This window comes from Spea bombifrons, chromosome 7 (assembly GCF_027358695.1).
Source record: "Spea bombifrons isolate aSpeBom1 chromosome 7, aSpeBom1.2.pri, whole genome shotgun sequence".
In the NCBI taxonomy this organism is placed as follows: Eukaryota; Metazoa; Chordata; class Amphibia; order Anura; family Pelobatidae; genus Spea; species Spea bombifrons.
This window is the reverse complement of record NC_071093.1, coordinates 37,798,486-37,811,306: the sequence shown is the minus strand read 5'-3', so window position 1 is coordinate 37,811,306 and position 12,821 is coordinate 37,798,486. Positions and strand designations below refer to the sequence as shown.

General features: G+C 39.0%; 1 protein-coding gene across 1 annotated transcript; it reads left to right on the top strand.

Moving 5' to 3' along the window:
• Positions 1-3,895: 3,895 nt before the first annotated feature.
• Positions 3,896-12,013, top strand: SDR42E2 (short chain dehydrogenase/reductase family 42E, member 2). The gene is given in 11 exon segments (XM_053471222.1): positions 3,896-4,237; positions 4,552-4,647; positions 5,545-5,602; positions 5,836-5,954; positions 6,480-6,555; positions 8,203-8,285; positions 8,913-9,050; positions 9,556-9,621; positions 10,247-10,310; positions 11,354-11,427; positions 11,726-12,013. Coding segments are annotated over 11 exon segments (1,326 nt in total). The 3' UTR covers positions 11,936-12,013.
• The last annotated feature ends 808 nt before the right edge of the window (positions 12,014-12,821 follow it).

The window sequence follows — 12,821 nt, the reverse complement described above, 5'->3', positions numbered from 1 at the left end:
ACAACTATCTAAGTACTGAGGTATCGGGAGATAGTAGCAGTCATTACCTGTGACTACACAATTAATCACCTCTACACAACCATATGGTCTGTTTCCTTTACGTCTCATACATTAGAGTGAAGAATCAAAGAACATTCCGGTGAAAGAAAAAATAGCTCCACCAGGAAAGGTGACTCAATGAACCTGATAGACAACATATGTAAAAGGCGTGTTAAAAAAACGGCATCTTGCACCATTCTAATGGAATGGTCTAATAAATGACCTGATTGCATAGAGCAATTTAAGGATCTGTATCTACACTCCACGGCACATCGACAAGTCTCCAGACGCAGGTAAGATGCATTTATCCCTCTACCTTTCCGCTACTGGACGGCTGTTATTGATGGATGTGTTTGCAAAGAGATGATGGAGTCTTTATAAATAAATTATATTGGAAGTGACTATTGTTCTAACATCATTAAGTCTATGGTTACAGTTTATTTGTTTTATTGTTATTTCAAAGGTAATTGTTTAATGTGTTACGGGGTAGTTTAACATTTATTTAAATTATTATAAAATTGTTCTTATTATTGTATTAGGTTACCTAATGTTTATTATATATATATATATATATATATATATATATACAATATATATATATATCCTACTTGTTAGTTACCCTACGTATATTATTGTATATATATATATATATATGTCAAGATCAGGACAGATGTTTGAAATAAAGAGAAGAAAGAAATGTTATAATAATATCTGAATAATATGTACTAATCTAAAATTGGAGTATCAGAGGTTTAGATGTAATGTAAGAAAGTTAGACTTTACTGAGAGGGTGGTAAATAATTTGAACAGTCTCCCAGTAGAAGTGGTAGATGCTAATAGAGAGAGGGAATTTAAACATCCATGGGATAAGCATAAAGCTATCCTGAATCCAAGGTGACATAAAGAACTTATTAAGATCACAAAATGGCAGACTAGGTGGGCTGAATGGTTCTTCTCTACCAACAAGGTCTATGTTTCCATGTATATAAATGATTTACCACGGCTACTTATATTTTTAATCGAATCTAGGGAGGAAATATTTCCTTCTTACAAATATTGAGACTGTTTTAGCTCCTGTTAAGTGCGGCAGGGACCACCACAAACCTAAATACGACCAAATTTAGTTTCCGTAAGCTTAGGTTTTCTCGGCCTGCAACTCCCATCACTGGCAGCCTGTAGCTCCAAGAATGCATTTACTGATCCAGAGCTCAAATTATCAGAAGGGTTTCTATTTCGCTCTGTATCAAGTTTGACTGCTTTTGCAAGGCTCTAGAAGGTAGTTGTCATTCATACTCTCCGGATCTCATTCACTCATCACAATGTGCATGCATGCTTTGTAAATGTACAAAAAAAACAAATGTAAGAGAAATAACGGCCTGTGTTTGGGTGGTAAATGTTACGTACCAGAATAGATGATAAATTCTGAGGGACGTAGCTGGTGATTTTCAGTCACAATTCCATAATTTAAAAACCAAAAAAGCGAGCAGACTAAGCAACTGGACTCAGGAGGAACTCCCCGTCATTTGTGTACAAAAGGGTTTCTAACACAATTATTGGTCTTTTTTGGTCAGCAGGTAATATTCTGACTTTAGTAGCTATAAGTATTCAAAGAATATATAGTCATCAATCACATTATAAGCCCAATGGGCTTCATTTGGATCCGTGCTACAGAATCCTTCAAACATAGGCAATCCTGACGAAGATAACATCTGTTATAATAATATGGTCACGCCGCACAGCCCAAAACAACACTGGTACTGTGATAACCCTGGAGATAGCATCTTTAATTTAGCAGGTGCCAGAGCTAGAAGTTCATCGATCACAAGATAAACACCAAGTCCAGAGTCTCCAACAAGTAGTGCAGAGGTCCCGGGAGCTCACTGGCCACCATATAGTACTTTGTTTATTAAATATACCGTATCTATCTCTATAATGGTAAAGGTTGTGCTTTTTAGACAGGCCACAGCACAGGTTTAGTCCTATTTTGTTCCATACGCACCAGGAATAACCAATAATTTGCCCCATGCATTATAACCCACAGTATGATTTCAGCACCTTGCGCTTTCCACGAAGACCATCATTATTTATTTGGTCTTCAACAACACCAGCCACGTAATTGCAGATTTCCTTAAATACACCACATTCAGGAAAATAATTTAAGCAAATTGATATTGAGATCAATTGTCGCAATGATTCATGGAAGATAATCTATTTTTTATTTTCGGTTATAAAAGGCAGTTTTGTGGCTCCTGGTCATTATAGTAAAGAAAATGTGTTTTTATTACCATAGCAACTGTTCCTGGTGAGTTGATTGTTCCATCTGTTGCTATGGTGATAAAATCACATTTCAAACTAACTCCAAAAAGGTTTACTGTATGTGTCTTTATATTTTACATTTGAATCAATCACAGTGCTGTGAAAAAGGATTTGCTCCTTCCCGATTTCTTCTATTTTTGCATATTTAACACTTAAATGTGTCAGATCGTCAAACTAATTTTGATGACAGACAAAGATAACCCAAAATGCAGTTTTCAAATGATGTTTTCATGTATGAAAGGAAAACAGCTATCCAACCGTACCTGCCCTATGTGGAATGGTAAATGCCAATCAGCCAATTAACAAAAACTAGACACACCCAGGCATGATTACCGCCAGCCCTGTCGTATTTAAACATTAATTAAATAAACCTGTCTTGCAAAGTGAAGTAGGCTAAAGGTCACAAAAGCAGCACATGATGCCGCAATCTAAAGACAGTCAAGAACAGATGAGGAACAAAGTCATTGGAATCTATCAGTCTGGAAAAGCGTTTCAAAGCTATTTCTAAGGCTCTGGGACTCTGGTGAACCACGGTGAGAGCGATTATCTACAAATGGAGAACATCTGGAACAATGGTGAACCTTCCTAGGGGTGGCCAGCCTACCAAGATGTGATAACTCATTCAGGAGGTCACAAAAGAACCCAGAATAACATGTAAAGAACTACAGCCCTCACTTGCCTGAGTTAAGGTCAGTGTTCACGATCCCTCAAGTAAGAGACTGAGCAAAAAAATGGCATCCATGTGAGAGTGGCAAGGTGAAAATCACTGCTGACCAACAAGAACACGAAGGCTTGCCTCACATTTACCAAAAAAAAACCTTCATGACCCACAAGACTTGGGATAATATTTTGTGGACTGGTGAGTCAAAAGTGGAACTTTTTGGAAGAAATGGGTCCTGTAAAATCCGGCATAAAGCTAACACAACATTCCTCAATAAGAACATCAGACCAACACTCAAATACGGTGATGGTAGTGAGATCGTCTGGGGCTACTTTGGTGCTTCGGGACCTGGATGACCTGCCACAATTGATGGAAGCATAAATCCTGAAGGAGAATATCCGGCCATCAGTTTGTTATGCAGCAGGACAATGATCCGAAACACACAACAAGCAAGTCCACCTCTGAATGACTCAAACAAAATTAAGGTTTTGGAGGGACTTAGTCAAAGTCTGACTTAAATCCAATTTTGTATAGAATCATAAAACTGAAAATATCAAAAATATATGAGAGTACTTTATTTTTTTGGTACTAGTCGCAAATGTTCCGAGTAAGGCCTCCAAGTGAATACATGATGTATCTTGTGATATTAAAAGAGAGAAAAAGATTAAAAGGGAAAAATAACTGCCTTGAATTAAAGGAATACCTTTAGTATTTAGACCAACATTCCTGTACAATTCTCCACATTCATTATTACAAATGAAACTCTGAAGGACAAATTATCTTTTTTGTAGTTTTAATGTAATAATATGTATTCTCGATCTTGGTGTTCACAGGTCATAGGTTAGCGGCCGCCTTACCACCTGGATTACGTTTTCCAGAATGAAGGAATGAGCGGCCTTCTGTGAGCTGGAAGAGTTGAAGAGCAGGGTTGAGATGGAAGAATTCTGCTCGGAATGCCTGAGGAACGCTTTGCCGTATCGTGCAATCACTAAACACAGGTCTAATGGTGTGGTGCCCCACCAGAGCAGACCTTTCTCCTGTATACCAAGCGCCCATGTGGAGAGCAGCCGTGCAGAAATAAAGAAAGCTTTGGTCACTGGAGGAGCAGGCTATGTCGGCCATAACCTTGGATGTGCGTTGGTGAAACTAGGGGTCTCCGTTGTGCTTTTTGACATACACAAGTCCGAATGGGAGACCCCAGCTGGAGCTGTATTTATTAAGGTAAAATTAATTTTAAAATACCTTAAATGATGTATAATCTACTCAGATTAATTTAGTAAACAATTAGTTGGTTAAGAAAGTGTAATTTTTACTTTACTGGACTTCCTACACTACTCTGTCACTTACCAGATAGTTGTCTTTGAATATTAACATGAAGCAGCATAGCCAGAGAAGGCTCTCTAGTTCTACACAATCATAGGACGGAATGGGCATACGCGCCACTTCCCGACACATCTGACCGGGCTGTATTATTTGTCCTATTCTTGCGCCTTTCACACTCTAGTTCCAAATATATTTTCTTTTTGATGTTTCAGAGCGACATAAGAGATTACGATTCTCTATACAAAGCCTGTGAAGGAGTTGACTGTGTTTTTCATATAGCTTCCTTCGGAATGTCAGGATCACAACAAGTGAGTAAATCTGCCTTCTGGGGGGTTTTCTACTTAAACGACATGAGACAGCCCTGTTTCTGGTCCATATTGTGGCCAATATACAGTGTAACTAATTGGAGGAGGGGAACGGCCCTGTGTCAGACTGGTGCAAAAGACCCTCACTCCTTTTTTTTATGTAGCCGCTAACCACAAGATGAGATTGATTGTCAAGCTTTGTGAATCATCCTTTGTTTTTGTGGCCGGATTTGCCTCATCTACCAATCGTAACCACGGAATAGTTGGATGATGGTTTTTGCCCATTATTGTAAACTTTTGGCCCTGCTTGTTCTGCTATCGCCATATATAAAAATGATGCTTTACAAGTGTCAGGGATAATGATGCATGGAGCTATAGAGAAAGTTTTTCCAGGGCCCTTGATAGAAAGGGCTCCCTCTCCAGCATGCACTCAGCTGTGTTTTGGAAGGTGGGGGACAGAGCTCCTGTGGTCCCTGTAATGAAGCGGATAATATATGTCCAAATCTCAGCAATCCCTTTCATCCATCCCAGACCCATCAATGGTCCCCTTCCTCCATCCCAGACTCATCAACGGTCCTTATCCTCCCTCCCAGACCCATCGACAGTCCCTCTCATCCATCTTACACCCATCAACGGTCTTTATCTTCCATCCCATCAATGTTTGTCTTTCCCCAGCTTGACTGCCACCTCCCTATTCAGCCCTACAATCCATCCCAAGGTTATATTATATTGTTGCTCAGGGGCCCCATATGTTGCCTTGGCCAACACTGACTAGTATTAAAAAGCAACGCATTATCAACAATGGGATTCTGCACAGATGGTAATACACAGGAAACTTCATTAACAGACATGTATCATGCAGTCCAGATGCCAGGAACTTATGTAATATTTTCATTTTAGTTCCAGAAGCAAATGATTGAGTCAATTAACATAGGAGGGACAAAAGTGGTCCTTGATGGTAAGTATTTACTCAAGAAAAGAGGAAAATATAAGTACCTGAGTTATTGTTATCATTCCTTGTTTCCTGCATCAGACTAACCATGTTCCCCGTCTCAGTCGGGGCAGGCCTTGTATAACTAGTGTAATAAATGGAATAAACCCCTCGTATTATGCGTATCTCTACTGTTTATTAATAGAAACAAGTGTAGCTATGGAATTATGTATATTTTAGTATTTCTGTTTTCCACGCAGTTTGCGTGCAGAGGAATATCCCTAAATGTATTTACACGAGTACAGTCAATGTGGCATTTGGTGGTAACCACATAGAAGATGGAGATGAAGAAACCGTGCCTTATTTTCCACTCGATAAGGTAATATTTAAAGAAATAACACAAATAAAGCATCTTTAAAGTATCTTTACCCTTAAATAAAACTTGAAATATTATAGATCATATTAAACTGTACATAGCTCAGGGAGCCGTTGTGGGCACAAGCCTGATGGTTGAGTCCTACCCTTGATGAGCTTCATCACTTACATTGAATGCTTTTTTGTTTTCCAAACATGGGTTCCACTCACTATAGAGCTGGATCAGTGAATTGGATGCTCAAATATGCGCTTTTTTTGTCCCATAAATCTTCCTCTACTAAAGAGAGCATTGAAAAAGAATGGTCATGTGGCCTGAATAATGCATGGTTAAATCAGCAAGGTTGGAAATATTCCATATTACCTATGCATGATGCAGGGCTAATTTCCAGTTTGATAATCAATGACCCCAAACCATTAGACAAAACTTGAATTGCACTCTCAACAACATAAAAATAAAAACAACATAGAGCTTTTTCGATATCTATGGCAACAACCTATCAGGAATCAGAAATACATTTTGTCTTTGCAGCATCTGGACCATTATTCCAGGAGTAAAGCGATCGCTGATCAGATGGTACTGGCAGCCAATGGGACTCTGCTAAAAGGCAAGATACGTGATAGAATATGTTTTGCTTTTACATTGCGTTAGAATATAATTTTGAGTTATAATATAATTTTGTTTAGGGCAAAAATGGTGTATTTTAGCTCAAAATACAGATACTTGGTGGTTATTTGGCTGCGGAGAATGAATACCGTAATGCAACGTTATTTTATATTTTATTTTGTGCATAAATGGGAATCCTCAAAAATAAAAAAGCATTGAATACAAAGTCGCTGATAATATTATTGTTGAAGTTTGAAGATAATTGTGTCTTTTTATGTTTTCTGATTATAAATGCTTTATGGCACCTTCATAAATCCAATTACGTCATATGTCTAGTGAATTGTGCTCCTGGAAATTAGGACCCAGACATTCTATTTTTCTTTCTTAATGTCATGCAAAAGGACTTGTAGGTTTTATCAGACAGGCTGGTCAAAATTTTAGAAAAAAAAATTATCATTATTTCAACAACAAAAAAATTCTGTGGACTGGTACAAAAAAAATATGTGGCAACTCGTTAAGTTAGAAGCTGCCTGCAGCCACTTTGTCTCAGAAGTAGAATTATTTATTGTTGCTTCCCAGACCTTTCCGTGGTCCAGGAGTCATTTCGGCACTTAAGCGTCAGCGAGCAGTGATAAGGTTAGAAATGCCGGTGTAAGACAAATTAACGAAAAAGTGCAACATGAAACCGAGAGCCAGGGTGAGACGGGGATAAATTTAGCCGCAGCCTTGTCACAGGAAGATCTTTCTCCACCTGATACCTGTCAGGACTTGGTAGCAAGTATACCCGCGATCATGTACTGGCAAAGTGCTGGAAAATATATTCTCTCTAAGTGTGCCTTCGGGATCAGGTGGTCCACATAGCAGGAGCTCTGCCAAAGTTGTAACCAGAAGTGGAGGGGTCTTACTGCTTAATATCATATTGGGCCCCGTATGTATCTAAACTATTCTTATTAAAAAACTTTTTTTTTTTAAATTAAAAAAACTATTAAGAAAGAGGAAGCTGAGTGTGATACAGAATAACTCAAACTCATTAAGCACTAAGCAGACAATATTGTAGAACACGGAGCTCGATGGCGGGTCTCAAGAAGAATTTCCATAAAACCAGTCCCTGTAAATGTATATAATTATCTAGATTGTAAGCTTGCGAGCCGGGCTCTCTCCACCTAATATATCGGTTTGTCTTAGTCTGTCAATTCTTGTCTTGTCAGACCCCTTGAATTTATGTATTGTATTAAGCGCTGCGTAAATTGTTGGCACTATATAAATAAAAGATGATAATAATAATTATACAAAGTGAGAAACCCAAACGGACACAGTAGACTCCACCTGTTCGCGGTGTCAGCGTAGGCCACTGGTGGCCCTTTAGTCATTTACTTACTGCAGTATTTCTGTAATGTTTCGCCTGCCTCTATCATACTGCTAGGCTGGTATGAACTAGTAGCCCAATAACCCCATTTCTGCACGAGAACATCACAGACGGGTCATTTCCCTGCTAGTCAATAGATTGGGAATTTGCGCTGCAGACACACTTCTGAGTTTAGCAAAACCAGCAATGCTGACACTTCCAACAATATGAAAGCATCTCACTGTAATCACCCGGGATGGTGTCCATCTTTCTGGACTGACATCACTTTGTGTCCGTTCCCAGGAGGAGGAAAACTTCATACCTGCGTGCTACGACCACCTGGCATTTATGGGCCAGATGAGAAGAGACATTTACCAAGGCTAGCGGTAAGCGTCATCGTGCAAGCAATTGTCAGAAAAGGAAAGATACAATACCTCATTGGCTTTATGTGGAAATCCAAGAAAAACACATAAAAAAGCTTTAGATGGGAGCTCAAAATGTTCAAATCAGAGCAGCCCAGGGGACACTTGCCCTTTTATTTACCATTTCTGGAGCGCCAGCCACCCCCTTCACATAATATGTCTAACTTGGTAGAATATGCATTGGCTTCAATACATTGGGGTACGCTTTCCTGTGGGGTCTGCTCAGGTTAGAGGCTTGCAGTTACACAGTGCTTATAAAATTAATTCAAGATTATTAATTTTAAGTCATAGAGGGGCTATTTAATATCCCCTGATGGCCACCAGACAGACAACCCTGGCCTAGACAGCTGACAATTCATCCCAAACTAATACGGCGTGCTGATCATTTATAAAGCGAATAAGTTAGTAGTACAGCATCACTAACCAGCTGCCGGTGTAAGCGCTCCCCAAACACTGGTTATTTTGGATCTTATATATATATATATATATATATATATATATATATATATATATATATATATATATATGACCTTATAAGGGAATTATATGCCTCATATTTCAATGTAAATCTCCTTTTTTGTGTTTCATCAGACAAACGTTGAAAGAAGATTACTGTGTTTTAAGTTTGGAAGCAGCAGTGCCAAGATGAATTGGATCCACGTGTGCAATCTGGTGGAGGCTCATATCTTAGCTGCCAAAGCACTGACCGCTAGCAAAGAATTCATTGCAGTAAGTGCGAGATGGAATTATAGCCAATACAGTGGAAGTGCGAAGGAACACGGCTCTCTTGTGTAAAAAGTGGACCCTTCATCTGAAGAGCAGATCAGAGGGGAAGAGTGGCTGAATTTCAAAGCATACCTCCCAACAGTCCTGATTTTCATGGGAAAATCCTGATTTTCAGGCACTGTCCCTCTGTCCTGTGTAGCTACCCACTGTCCTGTTTTTGAGGGCAGTGGAGATCGTGGCCCAGTTCTACCCGACCAGGTCTAGGCAGCTGTGAAATCAATGAAGGCCTGCACAGACTTCCATTGCAGCTCCCATGTGGCCTCCTCACGTCCCTCTGAAGCAACCAAACCAGGAGCCTCCAGGGCAGATCATTAGAGTTTCAAAACCTATGATACGCCAGGCTTCTGTACAGATACCCAAGAGCTGCTCAGTGGATCCCCATGTGTGATACCCACCAATAACGTATGCATTTCTAAGAAAAAACCTGTGTTTTGATTATTTGTTTCAGAGCGGAAAAGTATATTACATTCACGACGGCGACAGTTTCAATTGCTTTGATTGGCTTCATCCATTGGTAAGTTCATGTCATAAAAAAAGCATTTTAAGCATCTTCTTCATTGAAATTAAAACTGAATTTAGTAATAGGATTGTCCCAACCTTTATTCATTGATTTGTTAAATAACGATACGTGTAACATGTCTTAAAAACACTCTCCATGACACTTTAAAAGCAAATTATTTATTGGTGAGTTATAAGCAGACATTTAAACCTCTAAATCAGCTGCCATGTCCTCCCTCATCCCTTTTTAGTTTTTTGATATTATTTTATAACATCTTGCCTTGGGTAAAACTAGATTGACTCTCAAGCCCTAAGTGGCGATAAACATTCCAGGGAACTTCCCAAGTATGGTCACCTATTGGTCTTCTCCTTGGTCCATAAAAAAATTAGGAGAGGGATTAGCTGGGCCAGGAGGGTATCGCAGGCTGACGTGGGGGACAGGGATACCCTTTAGCGGAAGCAAATACCCCCACAGCCTCTGGGGCAAATCGAGAGAGAGAGATCATTTCAGGTATGGTGGTGAACAAGTACTGTAGAATTTTAACAAATCATCAGGTTTAAATGTAACTTGAAAACAATAGTGTTAGCTGGAATATTGTCTTGGTTATTTCTACTTTCTTGACCTTTGTTTTATTTTCTAGTTTGAGAAGCTGGGTCTATGTGATCCATGGATAACCCTTCCATCATCACTGGTTTATGGAGTAGGTAAGTAAATATACATGGTAAAGCTCAATATAGGCCTTTTGTGTGCATATTGCATATACATTTATTAGACAAATCAGTTACACACTTGCAGTGTTAGTTATCTTAAACAACTCGGCTAGACTATCACAAGAGCAATAATATCTATTCACATAAAGATGAGTTGCTGCCAATTGCACTTTGAGTGTTTCCATTCATGTTGAGTGGAACTTGTTTCGATATCTGGGACCGTCTCAGGATGGTCCACCCAGAGCTTTCCCTCTTCTAGGTGAGTGGCTTTGTGAAGGGGTGGAGCTATTTGCACATAGAGGTGGGGCTTTTATTGAGTAGGCTGGGACAGGAGGTGGGCGTGACTAAATGTTGCTCTATAAAGAAGAAGCAGGGCTTCCCCCAGAGACTCCCGGTCAATCCCGGAGAGTTCCCAGGTACGATGCGAGCTCAGTTCTCAGTTGACTTCATCCTTAAGAAGCAGGTCACGTTTCTATGAAGAAACTATCTCACTTGAGTTTGCCAGAGCAGCTCGACTGTCAACCTGGCACAACTCGAACCTGTCTGAGAAGACTCCATAGTCTCCAACAGGATTTCCAACGAAAAATGTGATTATTTTAAGATCACGTTTATGTTTCTGCATTGCTGGTCACACATACGTATAGACACAGAGACATGATTATGCAGCACTCTTGGGTTTCTTACCACAATATCTGCTGTTACTCTATAAATAAATGCATTTATTCATAAACCGTTTTAAATGGTCCAGTTTAATATCCAGAGTAAAATGACTGATACTCAAGAACTCTATTTAATACATTAGAGGATGAAATGAGGTTATATGTAATTATTATTATAAGTCTGCCAATTGAATATAATACAGAAATATTACAAAAAGTGTAAAGCTGGTTAGAAAAACGTATATTAATCTGTATCCAACTATTTATCCGTACTAAGATTCCAATCAGAAAATGTCCTCTATAGCATTTCATTCAGACTCGCTTTTTTAATATTTATCAAGTAACGGATTTAAATTATTGGCATTTAATGTTTTGCAGCTTTTCTTCTGGAATGGCTACATATTATTTTAAAACCAATTTTGAATTTGAATCCATTGCTGACAAGGACTGAGGTAAGTAAATTCATGATTTTTAATGATATTTCTGTGATTTTTGAGAATTCCTGGGCAGGGGAGGGCTAGCAGCTTTTCGCCCGAGGGGCAAACAAAGCCAGGTGGACCCTACTCCCAACACCATCTCGTATACGCACACACACATATATATATATATATATATATATATATATATATATATGACACATGGATTACAAAGACATTTACAAAAGGCAGTAGTTTTTAACAATTATTTGTGTGTTAATGGATACTGTATATTCCCCGTCTATGCTGATAACCGATGTGCTCTCTGTTACAGGTAACAAACATCGCGGTAACGCACACGTTCAGGATAGATAAAGCCCGGAAGGAGCTTGGGTATAACCCACAGAAATTCTCCTTCGCCGATGCCGTGGATCATTATGTCAGAAACAAGCAGAAGTCGTCGCAGGACCAAAATGTTTTTTGCAGTCTGTTGCTTGTTATGTTCTGCTTATTTGTTTGTATGTGTTTCCCATTTCTTTTGTAGGGTCTTCAAAAACCTGGTCCTCCTCTTTTTCACCCCGACTCCATTTAGCTGCACAGCAATGTTTCACTCACAATGATTTCATCATTTTTCCATAATAAACTCCCATACAGGACCAGCAATTTCCTTACTACTGTAAATGGATTTTTTCCCCCCGAAAAAATCTAATATTGTTAAACCAATAATATGGCGATAGAGAGAAATACTGTGATGTTCAACCTGCCACCACCACTGGCCTTGATACCTACGTGGATGGGCGGCAGAGGATCTGGAAGGGTAGACTTTGGTAGTCCCATAAAGTGGCCCAGGGCATGACATCTGTATATCTAGTGGCACTTATTTCTCTTTGCATGCAACCCTGCATGGTTCTCCAACTCCTGTGTGTGATAATGATTGGATAAGTACCAGAGACACCGACATTCTAGATCCCTCTTTCTAAATCTTGCTGAGCCTCTGGACTTCTTGGGAGTATAAACACCACCTCCTTGTGGCCATGATCATAGTCCCACTCTGGCCACTTTGGAGTATTTAAAACATCTTCAAAAATATATTGCACATAATTAGGATAATAATTTTTTAGGATTTCAAACTATAATTCTATGGAACTTTTTACTATGACGAACATAATATTTATTTGTTAAAAAACACACTGTTCATTGTTATAATGTTATTATATTATTGTACCGGATACTGGATGTCTGTTTAGTGGAATTCAGCTAGTGCTGAGTATGAAGCTGGGCAGAGCTATAAGCGTGAAATTATTTTATGTACATCTTATTTATTCACCGTGTAAAACTACAAATAAACCTGTTTTTACACATTACAAAAGGCATGATTTATCTTCCATCTAGGGCTGCAACTAACGATTATTTTAATAATCGATTAGTTG